This window comes from Microtus oregoni, unplaced genomic scaffold (assembly GCF_018167655.1).
Source record: "Microtus oregoni isolate MIOR12 unplaced genomic scaffold, Mior012 000008F_ref0000371, whole genome shotgun sequence".
In the NCBI taxonomy this organism is placed as follows: Eukaryota; Metazoa; Chordata; class Mammalia; order Rodentia; family Cricetidae; genus Microtus; species Microtus oregoni.
In genome coordinates this window covers 51,930,281-51,957,221 of record NW_024543067.1, presented here as the reverse complement: position 1 = coordinate 51,957,221, position 26,941 = coordinate 51,930,281, and the positions used below count along the sequence as shown (strand labels likewise).

General features: G+C 41.2%; 2 protein-coding genes across 3 annotated transcripts; both read left to right on the top strand.

Moving 5' to 3' along the window:
• The first annotated feature begins 2,248 nt into the window (after positions 1-2,248).
• LOC121451436 (prostate and testis expressed protein 13-like) lies at positions 2,249-3,321 on the top strand. Of its 2 annotated transcripts, XM_041656884.1 has the most exons (4): positions 2,249-2,300; positions 2,411-2,434; positions 2,733-2,873; positions 3,125-3,321. In XM_041656884.1, exons 1-4 carry the CDS (start codon positions 2,249-2,251, stop codon positions 3,319-3,321), a joined length of 414 nt encoding a protein of 137 aa, XP_041512818.1. The 2 variants fall into 2 exon arrangements, with proteins under 2 accessions (XP_041512818.1, XP_041512819.1); XM_041656885.1 differs by lacking the exon at positions 2,411-2,434.
• A 13,521-nt stretch (positions 3,322-16,842) lies between these two features.
• LOC121451379 (urinary protein 2-like) lies at positions 16,843-18,614 on the top strand. The gene is made up of 3 exons (XM_041656838.1): positions 16,843-16,903; positions 18,184-18,312; positions 18,457-18,614. The coding sequence occupies exons 1-3, from the start codon at positions 16,843-16,845 to the stop codon at positions 18,612-18,614; spliced, it is 348 nt and encodes a 115-aa protein (XP_041512772.1).
• Positions 18,615-26,941: the final 8,327 nt, after the last annotated feature.

Sequence of the window (26,941 nt, the reverse complement as noted above, 5' to 3'; positions counted from 1 at the left end):
ATAGACATGATATATGTAGGGAAATAATATTCAAGGGAAAGACAGCAAAGTACCTTGTTTTTCCTCAGAATTAGAGACAGAAATACGATTTTTATTTATTTTGTAATAATTTTGGTATATATTTCTAAATTTTCAATTACTGCTATTCTGAGAAAAGTATTCCAAGTTGTTCAGAGAAGCTATAGAAGATGAGGGCTGGTTGGACCTAGGCTTCCCATTAACATGTTTAATCATAGGACACCCATGACATCTTTCTGGGCTGGGACAAGAGGTCTTTTGCTGGGAGGAATGAGCTTGATGCACTTAGCATGAATCCTCTAAGGGCTCATGTCTCTAGACTGTTGCTGAGTGTCACATGTTCCAAATGTAAGACACCCGAAAAGGGCACGAAAACCAGAATGGGAATTCTCTCTTACAAATGGCTTCTAAAATCAAAAGGCCAGCCAGATTCGTGGAGCCTTGTAGTGCCAGTGGGATCTGCTAGTAACTTTTGTTTCTTCCAGGCAGAGGGAAACTCAGTTTTCCTCGTTAGAGGAAGTCTTTCCATTCTCTCTCACTCATCATTGTTGTGATGACCCTAGAGTGGAATCCATCCTGCACTTCAGCCCTGGGACCTGGCTGACTGTAGGCTACAAGTGTAGCACTGCCCTGTAGAAAGAATGCCCATTGCTGTCATCTTGATGGAAAATCATTTCACCTCTAATACCCCATGGTCTTCGTCAGCAAGACTAGGTCAGTCATTTATAACCCATGACACCGTGAGAGAGTTCAAAGATAGAAGTGAGCAACATGGTAGAAAATGTCGGAAGTTGAACAAGGCATTGTCAAATATGTACTTCCTCCTCACCCACGTACAAGCTCCTGAGTCCTAACAACTGCCTCAGTGGTTGTATAGAGCTGTCATGGATCTTTTCACCTTTAGAGGCACAGAGACACAGAGAAGGCAGGCAGGACCCTCAGGCTTCCATCCTTACTGTGTGTGTGGTGGGGTACCTTCCTAGCCAGCGTGACAGGAGGGAATGCATTGGATGGTACATGAATCAGGCTTTGGGAACCTTCTCAAATAAACAGGTCCTCTATCCACTCTCTTCCCATCACAGAACAACCTGTCATTTCCACTGTCAGCTCTGCAGTGATAATTTGCAAACTGAAGAACAGGAATTTCATTCTGCAAGTTTGTAATCAGGGACTGTGGGTCAGCGTGGACGCCTTTGCTTCACTCTCTGACTGCTCCCGGGTGTGGCATCCAGTCAGGCCATTCGCCTTCCTGCCGTGGTCCTGAGGATCTGATATGTTCAGTTCATGATTCTAGACATGGAAGGGAAAGTGGAAAACTCAACACATGAAGCCAGCATCTGTGGGGCAAAGAACAAAATGAATACAAGTAAGAAAAGCTCTGGGATCACAAGACGAATTAGGCACTCTGCAGGGAAGGCAGAGAGAAAGGTGGTCATCTACATATTTGTGACATCGCTGAGATGGTGGGACCTGGTACTAAAATGGAGGCTGTCAGGAAACTGTAATATCTCTGGAGCTCTCACCAACTTATTTCCACAGACCAATCCAGTCACACCTCCCTTTAGGTGTGAGTCTCTGCCACTGTCATCATTATAGGCTTTGTCTTCCTCAGAAAAAAATGAATGAACTAGGCTCATAAAAGGCTGACATCATCTTTCCTTCCCTCTCTTGTTTCTTTCCCCAAGACTGTCCTACCCCTTCAGAGAGAAGCTGAGCAGTCGGACCACAGATGAAGTGCTAGGCTCAGGTCCTGTTGTCATATTCTGCAAGGAACTGAGGGCCTGCTGGATGGAATGCACAGGTGAGTCAGGAAGACTGTGATCTTTGAAAGGGGCTGATTAAGACACTCAGAAACGCTTTGTTACCTTGGGTTTATTATATCTGAAAAGATGCCATGTACATGCAAAGCTAACGTGTGTTTCATCCAGTTTTTAAAAAACTCAACACCAGCAAAATGAAGAGGCAAGAGATTCTGTTCCAATATGAACTGGTGTCCTACAATTGATTTAATAAAATGACACAGGGTGTCTGTGTCGGCTGCCTTCCAAGTGGTTGGAGGAATGGAAACACAGACAGGGTGTACCCTCTTCTTGGAATGTTATAGAAAAGATCCAATTGGTTTGGCTTAAATTTATGATTCTTTGATCCTAGTGGGATGCCTGAGGGCAGATAATGGGAATAAATGTAGCTGGAACCTCCCGATGGGACTTTGTCAGAAGGAGGCTCAAGTATGTTTCGAATGTTTCTGCTGGGTATATCCATAATACTTCTCCTGGACTCAGGTAAGGCCTGCAGAGAGAGAGAATGATGAGACACAAGAAAAAGAAGCTACTGTACTTGGCTAGTGGACTGCTATGAAATGACATACGGTGAATTTTCCTTCTCTTCACAGGTGAAAGAGTGCTGACAATCCAATGTACGGTACATTTCTTTTGCATGTCTTGGTAAAACATGAGACTACCATGAGAAGAGGAATCCTCTAGCTCTTTCCACACTGTCCCTGTCCACTCCCCACTCACTACTCCAGGGTCTTCTTTGTCTAGTTTTCATTTGTGGATAGGTGGGACAATTCTTGGAGGGCAACACTGCTGTCACTAATAAAGTCAAAGGGGGGCAAGAGTGCCAAATGGCTTCTCATGGGCTTCGTATAGTCTTAGCTTTATAAGGTAGTTATTTTCTATAGATATTACCTTTACAACCTCCCTCTCCTTTAGTGATCAGACGTTGCAACCTATGTGAACACTTTGACGGATCCAAATGCCTCAGTGGCATGAAAAGTTGCTGGAAGTTTGACGTGTTTCCAGTTAACAGGAGTTGTACCACAGAAAACTTTTATTTTAATAACCGTTTGACAGGTAAGCAAGTCTTTGAGACACATACATTATTTCTGGAGTTAAGGTGCAGAGGGCGCTGGGATCCCATGGTTTGGGAAGACACAGACCAGAGCATGGGTCTACTTGGTCAGAGGCAGGCATCTTTTGCCTGACTACAGTTCGAGGTAAAGAGATGAGATGCAGTCACAGCTTTGGGATTGTACTATTGTTTGGAAAACTGACTAGGCTCTGGAGGGAGTTGTGGTGATGACATTTGCTTTTCTTCTCTTTAGGGCTATACCTCTTTCGATATTCAAAACTGTCCTGTAAACCTTGTGGACAAGGAATGTTTCAGGTATTCCATGACCTTCTGAGAGAAACCTTTTGCTGTAACCACAAGAGCTTCTGTAATGACGGCCTAGCTACCTTAGAGACCTCATCGTTATATTTTGAGGATATAAAGGAGAGGAAAGTGTTGAATGATGACTGACAAGAAAATAAGTCTTGAATAAAATTTCAATAGCTTATGTCTCTGTAGTCTTGGCATTTATAAAAACCAAGCCCCATACTCCTCTATGCCAGTGAATATTCCCATGCAAAACTGGTCTTAATGGTGTTTCAATTAACAAGAAAGAGAAAAGGCATGGGTCACACAAACCTCAATTCTGTCTTCTGGTGACTGTTCTAGTTTTGGCTCCCTGGTACCTCCCAACAATCTCCATTCACCCTTATGTTCTCATGCTTAACTATGTTAAAAACACAACTGTGTAAAAGGTATTTTTCTGCTGGAGCTTCTTACAGAAGATCAAGAAAAGCAGGCCACACAGAAATGGGGTCAAGAAATCATACTTCCAGACGAATGACTGGGGATGGGGATGGGGTTGGGGTGGAGGAAAGATGTATAAAAACTTTCCCCCATACAAAAATAAAAGGACTTAGAAATTATTCTCTAGAAAAAATTCTCTTCCAAGTCTTCACTGTCTCAAAAATAACTTAAAGACGCACCTCAAAGCTTTTAAAAGGCTAGAAGCAAATTCTCTTCAAAAAGAAAGTTGTAACTTCTTAAATACAGATGATGTGGGAGTGTCATATATCAATCTGTTGATTTCATTGGTTAAGCAATAAAGAAACTGCTTGGCCCTGATAGGTTAAAACATAGGTGGGAGGAGTAAACAGGACAGAATGCTGGGAGGAAGAGGAAGTGCGCTCAGACTCGATAGCTCTGCTCTCTGGAGCAGAGACGCCATGCTCCCCTCTCCCAGGGAGAAGCAGACATGATGGAGCAAGCTGCCAGGTCAGACATGCTGAATCCTTCCCGGTAAGACCGGTGCTACATAGTTTATTAGAGATGGGTTGATAGGGATATCAGAATTAGCCAGTAAGGGCTAGAGCTAATAGGCCAAGCAGTGTTTAAATGAATACAGTTTGTGTGTTATTTCGGGGCATAAGCTAGCCAGGCGGCCGGGGTGCTGGGGACGCAGCCCCGCCGCTCCTATTACTACATACAGGAAAAAATTATTTATAAAATTTTTAGTAGTTGTAAGCCTACTTTGTGTTTTGGTTTTCATTTTTTTCTCCCACTTTGGATACTACTGTATAATATATACTCAGTAATTATAATCTCACACAAATTTTATTTTAATCTACTTTCTCATTGAATTCTTTCTTGGAATTGCTTTATCACATTCTCAATATATAATCCTTGATGTTTTCTTTAGTTTAAGTTTATTTTTAAAGTCCAAGGGGTACTGCCGGCAGGAACAAGCTACACAAGGATCATTTTCTGGAAGCAATGCATGGTCATGAGTTTCTTGGCTTTTCCTCTTTTCAGGGCCATTGGTTGACTTTACTCTCACTTAAATCTTGTTTTTTAAATCTCCTTGCAAACTTTGTGCCTTCTGGGGTACAATTCCAGACTACACTATTTGCGACATAGAGATTTTAGACAGTTTCTACCACAGGGAATACAAGACTTCCTCTCCAAGCAATACACATTAGGAAGCCGAGGCCATTTTAAACAGACTATATAGCCCTAAACCGAAGGAAGAGTTATAAGATTGATTATCAATTTTCCAAAAGATTCCTGAGATGACTGTTCTCAGGAGGGAGTTGAGGCAGGAGAATACTGTGGCAAGTAGGGTCCGAGTGCTGGGATTATAAGAGTACACCACCATGTCTGAAAATTTCCCTTGTTTACTGGGAGATTAGCTCCTAGTCCATGAACAAATTAGAATTTTAAAAAAGACACTTCTTATTTGCCCTTTGCTGAGGATAGTATTTCCTCTCCTTAGAAAAATTATATATATATATATATATATATATATATATATATATATATCACATATATATATAATTTTTTGCCTGTGCCCATGTCTCTGATATATATATATATATATATATATATATATATATATATATATATATATTCATCCTGATCACAGTTTTCCCTCCATTCTCTCCTCCAAGTCCCTCTCTCCACGTCCCCTTGGCCCCATTCACTCATCCTCCCTTTCTGTTCAGAAAAGGGCAGGCCTTCCATGGATATCGACAAAGCATAGCATATCAAGTTGCAGTAAGACTAAACACCTCCCCATGCATTAATGCTGGGCAAGGCAAGCCAGTATGAGGAATAGGGTTCCAATAATAAATAAAAGAGTCAGAAACAGTCCCTGCTCCCATTGTTAGGAGTCCCACAAGAGGATCATGCTACACAGCTGTCACATATATGCAGAGGGCCTGGGTCAGTCCCATGCAGGCTCCCTGGTTGTTGCTAATAGTTTTAGCTGCATAATGAAATATAGTCACTCACACAAAACAATCCCATTCTACTTTATTTTCTGAAAGTAAACAACTATTTTACAACCAAGGAGATCCAAGAGATAGTATATAAAATCTGCCTTTCATTGATTTTTCTATGCAGATATTACAGTAAATAGCTATTTAACTTTTAAATGTAAAAATTTAAATGATGTGGGAGGGGAGTGTCATATCAATCTGTTGATTTCATTGGTTAATTAATAAAGAAACTGCTTGGCCTGATAGGTTAGAACATAGGTAGGTGGAGTAAACAGAACAGAATGCTGGGAAGAGAAGAAGTTAGGCAGACTCCATGCCTCTCCTCTCCAGGGCAGATGTGATGAAGCTCCAGCCCAAGATGGACGTACGAAAGAATCTTCCTAGTAAAATACCAACTCATGGTGCTACACACATTATTAGAAATGGGTTAGTCAAGATGTGAGAGTTAGCTGGTAAGAGAAAAGAGCTAATGGGCCAAGCAGTGTTTAAAAGAATACAGTTCATATGTTGTTATTTCGCGTAAAGCTAGCTGGTGTCTGGGAGCTGGACGGTAGGAACGCAGCCCACAGTTCCTCACTACAAAAATGTTTGCTAATCTATGATTTTTGTATCTTAGCTAGAAAGTAGAAGGCATCTAACTTTGGCAACCTCATTAACAGTTATAAACTATTATGATGAATCTGATTGTCCTGTGGAGAATGGACTAGGTGAATGCGAATGCACATGTGGGGAGACTATCATGGATTCATCACACAAACATTTAGCAGATGTTTTCTATATTCAAAACCCCAACTGCAGGGTGTATCATGTTACAAATCCTTGCTGGATACTATGGGCCTGTAGACTGAAGAGGGACGCCATAATGGTACAGAAGAACTTTGAGTGACTATCAGGTGGCAAGATGTCTCTGCTGTTTCTAGAGTTTTGGAAGTTGCTTACAATGCACTTCCTTTTAACTTAGGCAATATTATATCCTTCTGGAGTCTTTGATGGAGTGGAAGAATAGGTAGTTATAATTACAGTTTTCTTTACTTATGATAAAAGATAAAGTACATATAAATATTGTAATGTAACTCTTGCTTGACACCTTTTTTGTTATATGTAATTTTACTGTGTTAAAGTTAAACCTTCCTTTTATTTAGACAGAAAAGAGGATGTGATATAGGATTTTCTTCTGTATGCTATGAATATGTTTTACTACCATTGGTTAATAAAAGAAAGCACTTTGGCCTATAGCAAGGCAGAATATAGCCAGGCTGGAAAAGGAAGGGGGGGGGGTGGAGTCAGTGAGATACCATGTATCCACTGGAGGAAACAGACATTGGAATCTTTCCAGTAGATCATGACCTCGTGGTGATACACGGATTAATAGAAATGGGTTAATTTAAGATGTAAGAGCTACCTAGAAATATGCCTAAGCCATTGGCCAAACAATATTGCAATTAATATGTTTTCTTGTGATTATTTCAGGCATGGGCAGCCAAGAAATGAACAAGCAGCCTCCCCCAACACTCTTCCACATATCTGGCCTAGAATAATGTAGATATTTTATAGTAATCATTTGTGAAAAGCTGCAAAAATAAAGATTGAAATAAATCTCCTAAAATGAAGATCTACCATGAACGTTAAATACAGCACTTGGATATTGGGTGACAAATAATGATGTTTGTAGTACTATTTGTTGTCTAGGTCAGTTGGGGTCAATTGGTGACAGTGATTTAATCCCACATCAAACTCTGTTAAGGATTTCTGTGAAGTACCACTCCTTCATTTCCCAAGTGACACTGTCTATGCTGTCTTAATAAGAGAGATATTTGCTCTTTGCTAAGAGCAGACATAGGGACAGATTCATAAGACAGCCTTTAAGAGGCTCACACAAGAGACAGGTGACAGAAGACAGAGGGAGCATGAAGTATAGAATTCAAATCTGAACTCACTCTGGTTTAAATGACGCAAAGGGGAAGTGTTTTGGATTTTTTTTTCTTAATTTGACAGCAATGCATTATTGGTAACTTGCAGAGGAGTTAATCACTAATGTGCTTTATTCATCCATGTGTAGAGTTGGCTTGTTTATCAAGATTCTTGTTCGAACCAAGTGATTGGATTAGGGAGTGAAGTCTTGCTCAAACCTGGCTACTCTGGTTTTGATGGAAACAAAGAAAAAATGAAAATGGGCTTCTATTGTAGTTGAAGTGGACAGAATGTGTAGTTGTATCATGGGGTACCAGTTCTAGTTTATTTTCTGCTGTTGAGATAAAACACTCTGACCAAAGCATCTGAGGGTAAGAAAGGTTTTAATCTCACTTACACGTCCAGTTCACAGTCCATCCTGGAGGGAGTCATAACAAGAACTCAAGGTAGGAACTATAGAGGAATCCTGCCTGCTAATTCATCCACAAGCTGACACTTTGTAGCTTTCTTACATAGCATTGGACCACCTATCTAGGAGCCCACAGTGGGCTGAGCCCTCAAGTCAATATGGATAATTAGACAAGCCCCGCCACCACCACTCACACAGACATGTCCACAGAGTCATCTGATCTAGGCAATTCCTTAACTGAGGCTCTCCTCTCAGATGCCAGCAGACTGTGCCAAGTTGACAAAGTTAACTGGAACATGATGTTTGAGTAATAATGTGCCCCATTGTAAGCTGAACTTATAAATAGCAGAGAGCATAAGAGAGCAGAAAGGAAGCAGGAGCTGTCTCTGACCTTATTTGGGGGCCCTTTCCTTCTACTGGGTTGCCTAATCCAGCCTTGATATGAGAGGAGGTACCAAGTCTTATTGCAATTTGATATGCCCTCGGAGGCCTGCCCTTTTCTGAAGGGAAATGGAGGAGTGGATCTATGGGAGAGGGGAAATGGGGGGGCAGCACAGGGAGGAGAGGAAGGAGGAAAATTTCAGTGAGGAATAAAATATATTAGAGAACAAATAAAATAATAAAGAAGTTGCCATTGTGTTAGCTCTAGATCCAAGCTTGAGTAACAAGGGGACATAGTAAGTGGAGACTATTTCTTCTGTAAGAATTACCAATCCCATACTGGCAGTCCTGCTATTTATTCTAACTATATTTAGCAAGACTCCTTCTCCAGAAGTTTTGTTTTATACCTTTGGTGCTGAGCTTGGGTGGGGTTGTAGGTGACACACATAGTAACCCATCCTTCTCTGATAGATAGGTTGCCAAAAAAACAAAAACAACAAAAACCATGCTGGACTCCTGGTGTGTTTCATCTCTATGGTAAGCACCAGGGTATGTGGAAAGCAATATCAAGTCAATTACAAGTGATCAGAATGCACTGTGGTAGATGTCACAAGGTGGGAGACTTGGAAAACATTGATTGGAGTCCTGTGGATAATTAGAAGGTTTCCAGGCTTTCTGAGTCTGAGTTAAGATCAAAGATAGTTGGGCAACAGTATAGTGGGAAAGGACCACCAGGAAGTAGTATGAGAAAGGCACACTTCGTTACCCAAATGTTGTAGAAGAACTGGTTGTGGCTGGGCACTAATAAAGAGTTTATGGTTGAAATGTTGGAAAAAATCTCAATATCCTATTCTTATTAGAATTATAGATCTGTGATGGAGAGATGGCTCAGTGCTAAGGGCATTCACTGTTCCTGCAGAAGGTCTAGGTTCACTTCCCAGAACCCCTCTGGCAGCTCACAGCCATCTGCAACTTCAGTTACAGAGCATCTTATACCTTCTTCTAGCCTCTGTAGGCAAAACACACATATACATAAAAATAGAAAAAGAAAAAAGAATTGTTCCATCTAAGTGTTACCTTCACAGAAGACTACAGTCTCAAACATGACCATTGTTCACATTGTTTTAAAGAAAAAAATGAGTTGAATCCTTAGTAAGAATTATAACAACTTTCACTGGATCACTGAGCACACTTGTAGGTTTGTGGCCCAATCAACACTCTATGGGTCATATAAAATTCCTTCTTTTCAGCCAAGCATCTTGTCAGTCACATGTGCACATACCTTATTTGTGTAGGTACCACAGTATCTACACTAGAGGATGAAGATTATGAGGGGGAAAAACACTGCTTCGAGGAGAAAGGAAATATTACTGTCACATTCCAAAGAGGACAGAGACAATCCAACCTCTTTGCCTTCTTAGCTACACTAAATTTTTACCTGACAAAAACGGTCCAGGAAACACAATATAACACCACAGAGAGAGGAGAAATAAGCCAGGTATTATGCAATTTTCTCATTCTAATATAGAAGAGAACAAAAGACAGGCAGGCAGGAGAACTAAGAACACTGCATAGAGCCACGGGCACCTAGATTATTTTTTATCTTACTATAGTGACTACACAAGGAATGGAGAGCACAGAAAATCTCCTGAATTTCCCTGGGCTAAATGTCTAGAAATGATCAAAGGGACAGTCCCCTCAGATTGAAGAGCAATGTCTTATTCTTTACTTTTCTGCTAAATCAGTTGGAGGAGTATAAAATTTATTGTCTCATGGTTTCAGTGGAGGAGAGGAACTAGGAAGGAGCCTAAGAAATAAAAAGATGGAAGAAATCTGGGAGACAGAGATGGGACCTTCCTTATATTACACTAGATTATAGTTCTTAAAGGATCAGTTAGTGCTTATAGGCTCAAGAGCATGAGGAAATGCAAACCTTCTACTGATGATTTAGTTATTAAACCAACATCCAAATATTTACCAATTCCTATTCAGAATAGAAGGAGACCATGGTTCAGTAGGTTTCCCATTGGGCATCAACTGACTCTTGAAAAAAGTTGTATTAAAGGTAGGGAAGCTCTTGAGCTAGATAACTGTAGATCACTGGCTCTAAGATCAACCTCCAGTTATCTTATACTATACTCAGGCAAGGGCATTGGGCAGGAACTACAAGAATGGCCAGAAGCACATCCTTCAATACTGTCAACACTCTTCCATGACCTGTGTCTCTCCCACATTCAGACTGCTGGCTTTATTCAGTTTAACCTAATTATAGATGAGCAAAAAGGCAATTTCAGTTTCAAAATCTTTATGGATATCACATAAAATTTATACCTCACTGGTTTATGTTGGGTGTAACTTCTAGAAGAGACTTGTATTTCAACTTTCTTAAGAAACCAGAATGACCCCAAGGAAATCAATGAGTGTCAAGGAGTCAGATACACTCCAGGGAACTCTGGTGATGGACTAGACATGCCGTTGTGTTCTTTCTTGGTACAGTGAGCATGAATTGAGCTATGTAGGTTGTCAAGATTAAAGAATGGAAAACAGTGGTCTCACAAAGTCCCTATTTCATCAAAGACTAAGCAGGAGGTAGAAATCATAACAACTGGTACATACAATGACCATTAGAGGCCACATAATTATTTGCCTTACTAATGTGTTCCTTGATACACGGAGAAATAACACTGTTGGGTCAGATTATTTTCTGTTTTCTGATCAGGGTTCTCAAAAGTGGAGTTCCTCTTTGCCTCCATCTTCTTACCCTAAAATTAGAGTCTCACTGAAACACAAAGTGAACTGTAATTTATGTTGTAGTCCAAGCTGACTTGGAACTCACAGAAATCTTCCTGCCTCAGTTTCCCAAGTACTGGATGTATGTATAAACATGGCCAACACTAGGCTGGAAATAGACACATTTCTTCCTATTAGACAGATATTCTCAAAACCAATCACAAATACAAGAATATATTTTTCTATCTCAGCTACTATATTTCTTTCTTTGCTCTAAGAATTAGAGATTATGTTGACCTCAGACTGTGGTCCATAAATGAGATTAGGAATTTCACACTCCCATGATCCTCTGGTGACCCTTGATTGACATCAGGTTTCTATGTCCTCATTCCCGTCTGTCTCCTGATTCTGTCAATTCTGTGATGGGTTTTTTTGTCACCCTCCATCTGCATTCATACCTATGCTCATTATCTCTATGAAGAGAATTAGATAGTCCAATACACACCTATTTATCTTATGTCTCCAAAGCTCAGACACCAATGTAGATGATCAACACCATGATCTACCATATTTAGCAGGAAGGACCACAAAGGAAGCATGATGCTAGGCAGATCTCCATAGCTAAATATTGATAGTCACCCATTCTAGGGTGAAAGGAACCCAGGGTCACCAACTTTCCATCTTACAATTGATTCAAATAGTCTAGAAAAGGTCCACTATTGAGGGTTCAAAGTTGGGACTTTTTATGGATGTCGTAGATACTGTGTAGCATAGGGTGTTTAACCACATTTGTTGAAATGCAATCATACTGTTGGACTATCAACTTGTCCACATTTCCTTCCCTTTAGATTCTTGGTCTCTAACTCACTTTCCACGCAGTGAGTTAGAAGAACAGGCTCTAGGAAACATTCATTTTGTCAGGTCATCTTGACCATTGATTGTAGGGTGTCTCTGGTATAATGAGACAAAAAGATTCATCATGAGTGTGCATTGCCACATATTTATCCTCATGCCTCTCCCTCAGACCTCTTTATCTTTATCTTCTCAACTACTCCTCCTGGTCCCTTGATCTGTCAGGTGAGCCTATACATTTCCCACTGCACTACTTGTCCAACTTCATGGGAACTCCTTTTTCATAGAAAGTGTTCCAATTTATCATGGCAGAAGCCTACTTATAGTCTATCTAATTCAATACTGATGCAGGGTCCCAGTGGGTGTCCTTGGGGGATAGGGAAAAGTAGGAGCAAAACTGCTGTGGGGACTCCTTCAGCCAGTAATCTTTAAGATACCAGCCCACTTTGGGTGTGGTCTCATGTATTATAAATGCAGGTGAAAAGCATGCATGGGCTTCTTGGCTGCAGGATTCAGTTCCAGTTCCCAGCTCATGCAGAAAAGTGTGAATTGCTACTCTTTCTGTGAGTTTATCTCCAAATAAATAAACTCCATAAATAAATGGAGTGTAAAATATACTCCATTCTGGGCTATTGTGGAACTCTTTTGTATTCCAACAAATTGGCATTCACGTGGCCTGAGTCTATGCTATTGTTGGGCCCTGCCCAGACCCTTGTGGCTTCCTCCCAACCCATGATTTTTTTTCTTTTGGATAGCTCTCTTTTTCTCTTTAGGTATCTGGATATCCAAAATCTCTTCACTTTTCAAAAATAGGTATTTTTCTGCAAAGACAAGAACAGAACTTTGTCCTGATCCTTATGAGGTTTCTTTATAACCTGTGGTACTGTCACCTTTGTGGATGAGCTGTCATTTCTCTTTACCAAGAGTTTTTTTTTCCTTTTTAAACTGAATCTTTATTAATTCTGATAGTATCCATAGCTTTTCTTCTCCTGTGGAAACAAGAGCTAAATCCCTTTCCCAACATAGCATGTCTCCTGCTTTCCATTTTGAAGTCAACACATCTTTGAAATACACCAGATGATTTAATTTAGAAGTTTTTTTAAAAAATTATTATCCAATGTCTCTCTGTTGTCATTGTTTTCATATTCCAAAATAGTCATTGTAACCCCATATGTTTCTTATGATTGACACCAAGAACACACATCATCAACCAAGGATCCACAGAAGACACTGAGATACTAAAGTATAGAGACACAGTGTGGGCCCAGAGCATTGACTTTGAAACAAGTGTTTGAAAAATTTTATATAAAAGAAAGTACAGGCTGTCATACAAAGGGGATAAGAGGTGCTATAGTTTAAAATTGATGGTGTAAGTTTGAAAAGCAGAGCCAAATGTGGGTGGATTTCCTTGATGTTGGAACAGAGATCAGAGTGTCCAGGCTACTGGTTCACTTAATTCTAGAAGCTGATCAACTCAGCACAGATCTCATTTTTTCCTCGCCCCTTCTTCTAGGCACTAAGGAATTCAGAATATATGCAATGTGAGCACTTGAAAATTTATCCTCTCGTGGGTCTGCTGTCAGAGGGTCTTGGGAGAAAGAATGTATTTATTTGATTGCTACCTAGTGTTGGTGACATAGTGGTCCCTCTCAGGAATGGTCAGCAATAGACAAAGAATTCAGAGAATTCTTTTTCTCCTTCTGTATGATTTATAGACCTGCCCTCCCTGCACCTACCCACAGGACTTTTTGAGCCAGCTCCACCACCTTACTCCATCACAGATACAGATATTCTATGTCTTTGTTCAGAGTCTAGCCTCATGAGTACTCATCCCCCACCGATTCTTGTTTTGCTGAAACCCACCAGATCTAGCCTGAATCCCACAGGGAGAGAGAGAGAGAGAGAGAGAGAGAGAGAGAGAGAGAGAGAGAGAGAGAGAGAGAAAGAAGAAGAAGAAGAAGAAGAAGAGAGAAGAGAGAAGAGAGAAAGAAAGAGAGATTAAGAAACATTCTTGAGCTAGAATATAAGAACTGGAGACTCTTTAGAGCCGGGAGAAACCTGAGCAGTCCACTGACTGAAAAATAAATTTAGGCAGCAGCACATGAAGACAACAAACTAGCAAAAACGACCTCTTGAAGATCACCCCAAACAGTACACGTATGTAGCTCTCACATGTGCCTGAGAACACGGCTACAAGTCAGGGAACCCAGATTTAACCCGCTACAGTTCCAGGGTAAATGACTGCCTAGGAAGCAGTCAGTGGAGAATAGGAGGGCTGGATGTGACTAGCTAAAATGTGAAAATGGCAGGAGGCCAGACCCATGCAGTGAACCCTATAAGGAAAAGTAGCACTGTCTGTGGTTTCTGGGTGCAAACATCTTCAGTTAATAATAGTGATGAAGTTTGGTACCCCTAAGACTGGTATTGGCTAGTTTATCAAGTTGAAGAGTCACCTATCTGCCCTGTAGAGTCTGGAAACTCTATAGCTCAGTTGACTACTTGGCAAGCTCTGGAATTTCCCTTTTTTATTGATTTTTATTGAGTTCCACATTTTTCTCTGCCCCCTCCCTGTCTCTCCCCTACCCCTTCAACCCTCCCCCAAGGTCCCCATGCTCCCAGTTTACTCAGGAGATCTTGTCTTTTTCTACTTCCCATGTAAATTAGTTCTATGTCTCTCTTAGTGTCTCCTTGTTGTCTAAATTCTCTAGGATTGTGGTTTGTAGGCTGGTTTTCTTTGCTTTATGTTTAAAAACCACCTATGAGTGAGTACATGTGATAATTGCTGCTGCTGTTGTTACTTTCTCAAAGTAAAGAAGAGAGTATCTTCTTTAAGTTAATACTATGCAACAGATTTGCTCATTGGTGGCGTCAGCAATTTGGATAAATTCTGTTTCCTTATTTTCTGTTCCTTCCTTACCATGTTTCCCAGCTCATTTCTTGTGCTAACTTGACACATTGAAGAGGAGGGAGCCTCGATCAAGAAAACACCTTCATAAGATCTGGCTGTAGGCAAACCTGTAGGAAATTTTCTTAGTGATTGATGGGGGAGGACCCAGCCCATTGTGGATGGGGCCACACATGGACTGGTAGTTCCAGCTTCTGTAAAAATCAAGGCTCATGCCCTTTTCTGAAGAGAAGGGGAGGAGGGTTGGATGGGGCAGGGCAGAGGGGAGGTGGGTTTAGAGACTGGGAGGAGAGGAGGGAGGGGAAACTACAATTGGGATTTAAAATAAATATTTTTTTTTAAAAAGAAGAAGATGTTATAAATAAAAACCGTGGTAGAGGACAAAGAAAAAAGAAAGCAGGCTGAGAAAGCAATGAGGAGCAAACCGGTAAGCAGCATACTTCCCTGGGCTCTGCATCAGCTCCTGCCTTCAGGTTCCAGGCCTGCTTGAGTTACTGTCTTGACTTCCCTCAGTGATGGACTGTGATTTGGAAGGATGCCCTTGCCTCCCCAAGTTGCTTTGGCCATGGTGTTTCATCACAGCAATGATAACCATAACTAGGAAACTTACGAAGGGATACCAAGGGTGGAAGACTGTAACAACACCTAGAATTGGACTGTTGTTGTTGAAAAGGTCTGCTGAAGATACTGCTAACTGGGGTGATAGTGCTGTGAATTGGTGTGAGTCTGGTAAATTATGGAGTTACTGCCCTCTACTATTCTCGCAAGTCTCACTTGTCCAGTGTTTGCTGTGTTCTATCTTTGTCTTGGGAAGATGGGAAAAAGCTCTCCTTCATAGTAGCTGAGCTTATGAGGCATGGAATGCCTCAGGCGCTCAGATTTTACAGCATGGAGGATCTGGTCCTCAGCATCCAGTAGCTCTTCTCTTCCCACAGACCACCTTACCTTCACTCATTTCCCATATTCTTCTTTGTGGAGCCATCAGTAAATATTGAGTGCTCACTCTATCCGCTGAGTGTGCACTGTGCAGAGTGAGCCTGATGGAAGGGCTTTGTCATAAAGGGAGTGTCTAGAGGGACGAGGTGCACAAGACTACTCCTGCCTTCTAGGATGTTCCCTAACTCCAGCCTGCCGAGTCAGTGAGCTTGTTTCGTGCTTGCTCCTTTTCTTTCCGCTGACTAGATCTTGGATGTCTGGAGGTTTCATTATTTCTATGAAGAATGACCAAAGAGCTGAAGCCTCTAGGCAGATGAGTTTATTAGTAGAAAAGTATAACTTTAAAAATTGGAAAAAAAAATATTTGTATTTTGTGCCCTGTGCACCACATGTAGGATAAACCTATGAAGAAGTAGGCATGGAAATTCTGTCTGAGCCTTTCTATAAGCATGGCTCAGAAACTGAGAGTCTGTGTCTAGGTAAGTCTGCTTGGTTAGTTGAGTGTGGGTCTGTGTTTGTGATAAACAAAAATAAATAAGACCCAAATGAAACAGGAAATGATTCGTATTTTGGAAAAGCAACCCATGATATATTATTATTACCTGTTACATATGTGCTGTTTGGATGACATTTGATACACTTTGTTAGATTCCTTGGAGAACAGAGATCTATGACACATCAGACATGGTAGAATGAATGCAGATCCTGGACCAAAGAACAAACACAAGGCTCTGTTGTTATAACTCCTTGGCTCATTGCCAACCAGGGAAGAAAGGCATGAGCCTTTGTTCTAAGCTCAACCTTAGGGATCTCACTTAGGAATTAAACAATCCTAGTTTCACCCATAAAGGAATATGAGAGGGATCCAGGAGCATCCTTTGCCCTCTGGAACTCTGAAGGAACTGGTTCTGTGGGATGCTTTCCTGAACCTGGGCACTGGCAAAACACCCACTGGCAGGTGTGGAAGGAAGCTCCTGCCCACATCCTGGGAGCAGCTCAGAGCAAACTCTGCAGCCTGCTCTCATTACCCTGATCTCTCCTGAGCACTTGCTGGCCCTGCTCTGCTGTGTCCTCTGCCAGTGCAGACTGAGATGGGCAAGTTCATGCTCCTTCTCCCGCTGCTGGGGGCTTTTACTCTTGTGTTCTTCCAAGGTGAGAGAGAGTCCTCAGAGGCTGAAATGGGGCAAGGACAGGGACTGGAGATGGCTGGAGTAGACCTGGGATGATGTCCTGGATAGCTGGGCTAGGAGTGTGTGGGAGCAGAGGGAAATCAAGGTCAGGATTCTGGCACTAGCTGAATCCCAATAGAACAGGGATCTTTGTGCTAATTCCACCCTGCTCCTGCTGGAGTAAGAGGTCAGGACCCCAGTAGTCCTAGTGGGGTCAGTCACTCCCTAGGTAAGAATGAATTTGTGTGTCCTCGTACAATATGTCTTCAAATCTCCCTGCCAGTCTCCAAGTGGCGGTCAATCGGTGTTCAAGACTTTCTCTGTAGAAGCTGCCTAGCACAGTCATCTGTTGGGAAGAGACCATTGAAGGAGCTTGTCATTAACCATCCTTTGAAAATGTTGTTTGTTTATCTGTGTGTTGGGTTGAGGGAAGTATGCTACACTGCGTGTGTGGATGCCAGAGGAAAGCTGGTGGGAATCACTTCTTTCCTTCTACCTTGTGAGTTCCAGGTATGAAACTCTGGTTGTCAAGCTTTGTAACAATTGCCTTTATTGGGAAAATCATCTTGCTAGCCCTTAGCAAGAACACAATATTAATCAGAATGGTACCAGTGGGGTGCATATAGGTTTTCGGGAGTGAAATTTAAATTTCTGAGAGTTGTGCCAGTGTGAGTTGTGGGTTTGACTTGTCCAGTCACATTCCCTTATATCTTGCCTTGTAGTCTTGTCCACATCAGCTGACAAAAGTACATTTTTCTTTAGTTCACTTTTTATGTTTTGTTTATTTTTTAATTACATGTATGTGTCTGAGTGTGTATGTGCATTTGTGCACATAAACGCAGGTGCCTCCAGAGTCTGGGAGAAGATGTTGGAGCCTCTGCAACTGGAGTCACAGGCAGTTGTGAGCCACCTGACCTAAGTGCCTACAGGGGAACTCGGATCCTCTGCGGGAACAGTACCTGCTCTTAATCGCTGGGCCACATTTTCAGATCTATTGATTCCCTTAAAAAAAAAACAGCTTTTATGTGGAATAATTAACATACCACAACTTTACCTACTAAAAGTGCAAATGCATGTTTATTATTAGTGGAATTCAGATCCATGGGTCAATCATTCCCATAAGCTTACAGCCCTGGGGAAGCCGTCTAAGGCTATTTTCAGTCCTAGGTTATGAGAAGTTTTTATCCCGTTGCTTCATCCCTTAACTGTTCTCATGCATGTTGGTCCTAGCCTGGTTAACCCATGTCAGGTTTTCTTTTCTAGCTCAAGCAAGAATATGTATGACCTGCAACATGTTTATGAACGGCAGATGTGGAGAAGGTGAGGGTAGATGTACCATGGAGGAAGGTGGTGCGTGCTTAACCATGGATATCTATCTCTTCCGTGGAAGAGGTAATGTTTACAGGGAACCCCAGAGAGCCTTGCAAGGAAGTGATGTTTCTTGTAGAGGAGTAGGGTTGGTGTGGGTAGCAAAGACTCTCATGCATTGAATTTCAAGTATTGTTTCTTGACACTAAATATCGATGTTCTTTCCAGATGGATTTCTTTACAACCATACTGTGCTGGAGTGCTCTAAACCATGTCAGGCTTCAACGGAGAGTTATTTTCATCTGAAAATATCAAGATTTTGTTGCCAAAGTCAAGATTTCTGTAATAGATATAAAGGAAAGATAGCGAACAAGTATGCTAACTGATCGCCAGTTCCTTCGCCTCTTCAGTTTTCCTTGTACACCTGCTGGATTTCCACACATGCTTTTCTGAGGATGGAACAGCTCATATAATTTTTATGCATCATTCTTTTATGCTGTCCTGGATCCTGACTCCTTCCTCCCCACCATCAAACACCAAACATTCTTCATTCACCCTTGTTTCCTCTCTCTTCTTCATTCCCGTGTGAAAGTTGCCACCAGTCTTGCTTGTCTTGCCTATATTTCTTCCTCACAGTCGCTGAGTTCTGCTGACTGTCTAGCTGCCTGGCTTCTAGTCCCACTGACTTAGAAATGACTGTTAAGTGTCTGTCTGTCCACGTGGTGGACTCCCCTTTACTGCAAGAGTTACAGGGCTCTAAAAATTCAGGAAAACATGTCTGATGGATAGAGAGGGCCTAAAGTTCAGGAAGAAACCAAGGCCTGAGTCAGCAAGTTGATTATCAACAGCTTTGAACACGTAGCTAGGACCTGCTGACACCTAAGTTGTGAGATCTAGAGTTGTCAATGAGTAGAGTAAGGACAGGACTACATTGGTCACAGCAGACAGGAACAGACACACAATAGAGCAGATGCAGATCCTGCCACACAAAGCTGATGGGTTGGAGAGACTGGAGGAGGACCGGAGGCAACTGTTTCTCTGTTTTCTGGGGCATCCTGGGGGTTATTAGCAGAGAATTGGGGTGAAAACTATAGTACTGATGAATGAGAGTGTTGTGGCCAGGGAGATAATAGCTTATTCAAGTCTTTGAAAAAATAGAAAGAAGTCAGGAAATGCCTGTCTCTCTCTGTCTCTGTGTCTCTGTCTCTGTCTTCTCTCTCTCTGTCTCTCTCTGTCTCTCCTTAACGAAGACTGAGTCTAATGCTTTCAAGTATAAATAGTCTTCAGTTTTCACTTTAGTATGAAGTATTTCTCTGAGCCTCCCTCTTAAGTCCTCTTACACCATCTTCCTGCTCTTCGAATGCGCATTTTAAACAACTTAAAAGCTCCTAACATTCCAAATATATGGTGTTCCCTGCTTTTTTGTCTTTTTTCTTTGTGCTGAGTTCTCATTATTGTGTATCATTTCTTCATTCTCTTTCATTCACAAGTTGCAATTCAAATGTGAAAAATATTGGTAGCATGTTGTATTACAACATTCAACAATGTATTTCTCATGAATAGTTTTAAAAGAGGAAGAGGAGATTGTATTCCTGTAAAGAATGCTAGAAGTAAATTCATTTTTCTTGACTTCTGTTGAGCTGAATTTCTTTTTGAATAAATGAGAAAAAGCTACAAATCTAGTTTTACTTTCTAGATTATCAAGTTTACATTTTTTTTTCTTTAAATTTTTTCCCTTTCAAACTGGAACTGATGGGAAGGGCCTTTAAAAGGCTCCCGTGGAGAACAATTTAAGGAGCCAGAGCTCATTTTTAAAAACTGGTAAATTAACAACAATAAACACATCAGTAAACCAACATGAAGGTAGGTCTCATTATATCTGACCCCCTCAAAAACTGTTATGGATGGGTCATGGTAGTGAAGACAGTGTTAAGGAGAAGATTTTTTTTCCCACTATTTTCAAAACTTCCTTATTAGTCTGTGCTCACACAACCATTGTAAATCCTGGACCTAGTAAAGTATTTGAGCAACATAAATGAGTTAACAGAACAATGAAAACAGACACAATGGGCATCTACCTAGTAAGTTGATTTGAATGCAAATCTAGTGGAATAGCCAATAAATATTACCTCAGGCTGATGGTCAAGACAGCAGGGGTTCATGGGATTGGTAGGAACACTTTTACTATGGTATAAATGACACTTCAATACTGTGTCTCCCTGCCTTCTGTAGCTGGAATTCCCAAACACAAAATGAACCAAAATCTAAAGACATTGTGAAAAGTCCTAGTACCATGTCACTCAAAATTATCAAATCAGAAACTCCAGGGAGGTCTGAATGGCTTTTACAGTATGGAAGAGAGTGAGGAAACTCAGTAAAGAAGAGATATGGGGCTCCTGAAGAGAAAAAGATGGCAGCTGGTATGGCTGCCATCACTGTTGGGTCATAATTTGAGATGAATAATGTTAGCTCTTGTCTAGAGAGGAAATGGATGAAAAATAAAAGCGAACTCACAGAAGTATTTTGAATATTTTAATAAATCCAAGTATGTGAAAAACAAGGTACTGAAAATAATACCCTAGTTATTGGTCTAACTTGATAAAGTATATCCCTCTTTTTAATCGTAATTGCACAACCATATAGGCACACATATTAACTACCACATTTTTATGGACTAAATCATAAGACCACATAAAAATTGCATATATTACACGCCAACTGGCCTTGGAGGGCCTGAGTAAAGGCTACAGACAAGACCTCAGTGTTCTGATTTAACTTAGACTGGCTTAGATTTCGTTGAAACTCACCTCCCGGGTCTCTCTCCCAAACTACCTCCTTTGGAAGTGGAGCAGGAGAAGGCCAGTAACTGTCTCCCTAAATCCCTATTCCCCAACACTTGGCAGAGTGGAGGAGGCATCCAGGCTCTACCACTGTGCCCACGCTCCAGACGCTGAGGTCCTGCAGACAAGATGGCTCCTGTGATAGGTTCTGGCTCTGCCTGTGCGCTGATCTGAAGGGAGTAACGGAGCATTTGGCTCCCGTGTGTGCTCCTTGTGTCCTAGGTAAGCAGAGATCACTAGGTCCCATTGATTCTGGGATGACTGGTCTCCTTCTGAATAAACCTAATTTCTCCAAACTTTTGACTTATTTTCTGTGTTAGCAGCATGGCGACTGAGTAGTTGAGGAGCAGTTCAGGGAATGCCCATAATGGGGTACACTTAAACGTCCTCTCTTGCTTGGCCAGAGCAAACTAGAACAAACACTTGACTGGCACTGGCTGGGAGGTGAGTCAATAATGAGGCCTGGTGTGTGCTAGGCTTTAGTTTGGCCCTCCCTGGGACCAAGAATAGCATTACAAGACTTAAAGACTTAATGTAGATGCAAGACAGATGTATATGCTCATGAACAGGCTTTGGGTAACTTGAGATGTTGATCTTTGAAATTAATATGTGATTTATTAATTTTATACATTGATATGATGTGTATCGATTACTAGATCTAATATAGAGCCATGGATGAGTCTTTCAGTCTCTATAAATAAGAGGGATGCACAAACAGCTCCTTCAGTTTGCACTAGCAGGGTCTTTGGTAGCACAGTGTGGAAAGACACTGGCTTTCAGATACAGAACCATTATAAATAAGTTTCAGCATCTCCATCCTTTAGTGCAGAGCATGCCACTACTTCCCACAGCAAATGGTCTCTCTCTTACTGTTCACACTGCCATTCTTATAGTCTACTATATGTTTAGTCAGGCGTATAGCACATCAGTTAAAGATTTGTAGGTCATTGTGTTTTAATACTATGAAGTCCTGCAAACATGCAAGAAATGAACTGAAGAAGGAGGAGAACTAGATGGGAAGAAGGAGGGGTTAGCAAGAGTGGCAGGAGGACAAGAGAAGGCAATGGGATGAATGAAAATGAAGTGAAGGAAAATGTAGATTTGTGACATTGTCAGAATAAATAAAAATACTTTTATTTTCTAAAGTTGATTAAAATGGTTTTTTATTATTGAATCACATGAAAAGTTTTGTTTATTTATTTGTTGTGTGTTTGTGTGTGTGGCAAATAAGTACACTTGCATGCAGTCATTCATGCCTATACTCAAGCAAAGAGGTCTGATGAGGATATCAGATATCCTGTTTCATCACTCTAGATCTTAGTCCTGTGAGACAGGACCTCTAACTGGCCATAGAGATAGGCTGCCATCCCGCAAACCCCAGAGATCCATTTGTCTTTGTCTCCCACAATGCCCCTGGGAAAGCAAGCTCATGGGTCATAGTGGCAGTAGGGCTGGCTGCCAGGCATTCAGTAGGGTGAATGCCAGTTTATGGGTGATAGAAGTCACAATGAATTTTAGCAGTGACAACAAATGATCTACAGAGTCTGAACCTAGGACGGGAGTTAACTTTGAAGTGTGATTTCTGAACTCTATAATGATCAAGGAGAATGCTTGTCAAACTATGACACAAACACAGGCCTCTTCACCTGGCCTTATACATTGGTGCTGGGATCAGAACTCGGGTCCTCATGCTTGCACAGCAAGAACTTTTGTCCACTAAGCTATCTCTCCATACTCAAACATTGAAAAGTAGTCCTGGAGCCGGGCAGTGGTGGCACATGCCTTTAATCCCAGCACTCAGGAGGCAGAGGCAGGTGGATCTCTGTGAGTTCGAGGCCAGCCTGGTCTGCAAGAAATAGTTCCAGGTCAGGCTCTAAAACTACAGTGAAACCCTGTCTCAAAAACCAAAATAAATAAATAAATAAATAAATAAATAAATAAATAAATAAAATCAGTCCTGAAACAACTCACTTAAAATAGCAGTCTCCCAGACTGCTATAAAAAAGTAGCATAAACTATGTGATTTTTAAACCAATAGAAATCTACTGCTATAAGTCCTAAAGGTGACAAGTTCAAGATCCAGAAGCCCCTTGTCCTGTTACCTGTTGAGGGCTCTATTCCCTGGTTCGTAAGATGCCATATTTCAGGAACATGTACATGTATCAAGTACCGTGATCAAAATCTCAGGTTTAACATTCAACAGCACCGAAGACAAAATAGAAGCCTTCACTAGAGTCCTCTACTGGAGTACCTAACCCTTTCCACAGAACAGAAGTCAAAATAATATACTATTCCACTAGTGACAAACACGGTCCTTGGAGATTTTGGCCAGTACAGGGCATTGTCTAGCTCATCTCTTCTTTATAGTTACCACCATGTTTCAACTAACGTCACAGGTCTGCTGTTTCCCCTTTACCTCTCTACCTCCCCAGATATTTACCCAGATCATTGTTTCCATGTTATCAGGCTGATAGCACATATTGTGTTACATTAAGAATGTAAATCTCAGCAGTAAAATAAATCATCATGTATAAATGTCCAAAAGTGACTGATATAAGTTATAGAAGACTGCATAGTGAATACTTCACCTCAGAATTCATGAAAAAAAACTTGTTTAATAATGTTATGACTGTGTTTTGAGAAATCTTAAGTGATTATTTCCAGTCAGTAGTGATGGATGGCTCTCTTCTTTTCGTTTCTCTTGTTTCACAAAAGTATGAAGAAAATAATTTATTAATACACGTTGATTTATTTTACTGCTGAGGAGTGTTCTTCTATAACTGTCATATTATTTTGTGAGGGGCAGAGAAAGAGAGAGAAACAGAGAAAGACTTTCTTTTCTCATATATTTTATCTTATTTTTTTATAGTTTCTATTTGGGGAAAATGGTTTCAAGTTCCCATTCTATTTCGTGAAATATGTAGCATTTACAACTTATGTTCAATACTTCACTTTTTTGTGTGTATGTGTGTGTGTTATGCATGATCATGTGTCTGTGGGCCCATGTGTGTCTTCAGGTGCACATTTGTGTCTGTGCATGTGGACCCTGTGGTTTTGTTTTCTATCCCCTGTTTCCCACAAGGACACCAAAGCAATACTCAAGGAGCTGGGGAGACAGCTCAGCAGCTGAGAGCACAGGTTCCAGAGGATCCATGTCAGGAGCTCACAAAGGCCTATAACTCCAGCTCTAGGTGATCAGAAACCCTCTTCTGAGCTCTGTAAGCACTGCACACACATGTGCCACACAATTACACGTACACATAATGTTTTTAAAAAATACTCAAGATTTTCAGAAATAGTAAATAGTTCCAAGGCAAACTACCCACTGATTTCAGCTGGCCCCTTGCATGTCACTTTTACATTAGAGTTTAATCACAGGATGCTTAGTCTCTTTTATAGCTCTTAAGTGTATTCCAGGTTTTAAAAATAGTTTATCTAGGATCAATGAAATTGTTCAACAGATAAAACATTTAACACATAAGCCTGACAGCTGGGATTTCATCCCCACAACTCATGTATAAGGTAGAAAGAACCAACTCAATAAATGTTGTTCTCTAATCTCTACAGAAGTGCTGTGATACACACATCAACATACACATACACACATAAATAAATAAGTTTTATATTAAAAGAAAAAGAACATAAAATCATAGCTGGTGAACAAATTGATGCCTCACAAGGACAAATATGATCATTAGTAACAGCATTAATTTGACAAGTCCTGTTTACCTCTCTGCTTTTTGGTTTTTTAGGGGGCTGTTTCCTAGAATGATTGCGATAGGGGTAGTAAGTCTTAAGAACTGCGAGAACTCAGAATTCTTCTGTTAGTGTTAGAGAGGCATAGAGGACACAGTGGTGATATCACATCGGGTGATACAGTACAAGGAATCAGTTTGTGTCTGGGCAAATTATCTTGGACTCCTCCAGTGTTTGATGCACCGTCTTTGTGTTGGGAAGCTAAGCAAAGAGCTCTCATATCTACTAGTAATACTCATAAAGCATGATGTGCATCAGATTTTCAGAGTGGGCTGAATCTGTGATCCTAGCTATCAGTCTCCAGTCATTGCCTTCTACACACAGACAATCATTCAATCATCCATCCATCTATTCATTCATCCATCCATTCATCTATCCATTCATTCATCCATCCATCCAATCATCCACCCATTCATCCATCTATCCATCTATTCATCCATCCATTCATCTATCCATTCATCCATCTATTCATCCATCCATCCATTCATCCATTAATCCATCATTCATCCATCCATCCATTCATCTATTCATCCATCCATTCATCTATCCATCCATGCATCATCCTGATAGAGGAAGGTCATTGGTTAAATAAAAAGAAACTGCTTGGCCCTCATTGGTTAGAAGATAGGTGGGAGGAGTAAACAGAACAGAATGCTGGGAGGAAGAGGAAGTGAGCTCAGACTCCACAGCTCTCCTCTCGGGAGCAGACACCTCAGAGAGACGCCATGCTCCCAGCTCCCAGGCAGACGCACGCGATGAAGCTCCAACCCAGGATGGACATAGGCTAGACTCTTCCCGGTAAGTGCACCTAGGGGCGCTACACAGATGATTAGAAATGGGCTAAATTAATATGTGAGAATTAGCCTAGAAGAGGCTAGATAGAAATGGGCCAAGCAGTGATTAAATGAATACAGTTTGTGTGTTATTATTTCAGGCATAAGCTAGCCAGGCAGCCAGAGTGCTGGGGACGCAGCCCCGCCGCTCATATTTCAACATCACCCATTTATCCATCCATTCACCCAACCATCCATCCAATCATCCACCCATTCATCTATCCATCCATCCATCCATCCATTTATCTATCTAGCCATCCAGCCATTCATTTTTTATTATTTGCTTAGTTATTAATGAGAACGGGGTACCTGATCTGCTCACTCTTCATGAACTATGCACAGCAAGTCTCTCTGAAGGGCTCTGTCATGAAGGGTTCATGTACAGGGAAAATGGCAGAGAGAGCATAAGACAGCTCCTGCCACCTGAGATGTTCCCTAGTCCCAGTGTGTTCAGCTGATGAACTTGCCCGGTACTCTTTCTTCTTCCCCTGGCTTGATGTACAGGCATGCTGAGTGTCTGGTGGTGGGGGGTTGGATTTTTAAGTATGATGGCATAGCCATAAATGAAGTAATAGGGGCGGCGGGGCTGCGTTCCCAGCACCCGGCCGCCTGCTCGGCTAGCTTACATGGCTAGCTTATGCCCCGAAATAATTACACGGACACTGTATTCTTTTAAGCACTGCTTGGCCCTTTAGCTCTAGCACTTACAGGCTAATTCTCACATCCCGATCAACCCATCTCTAATAATCTGTGAGAACCGGTCTTACCGGGAAGATTCTAGCCTAGTCCATCCTGGGTCGGAGCTTCATGCCGGGAGCGGGGCATGGTGTCTCTCTCAGGTGTCTGCTCGCTAGAGGAGAGCTGTCAAGTCTCTGAGCTCACTTCCCCTTCCTCCCAGTATCCTGTTCTGTTTTCTCCTCCCACCTATCTTCTAACCAATAAAATGGGCCAGGGCAGTTCCTTTATTAGCCAATGACCTTCCTCCATCATTTCCCCTTTTTCGGTTTAAACAAAAAAAAAAAAAAGGCTTTAACTTTAACATAGCAAAATTACATATAACAAAACAGTTATCAAGTAAAAGTTACAATAATCTTTATCATAACTAAGGAAAACTATAACTATAACTAACTATTCTTAACTCCATCAAAGACTCCAGAAAGATACACTACTACCTAAGCAAACAAGAAAAAGGCAACTTTTAAAACTCTAGAAATGACAGAGACATCTCACTGCCTGGACAGTCACCCAAAGTTCCTCTGTATCGTTGGGGCATCCATCTTCAGC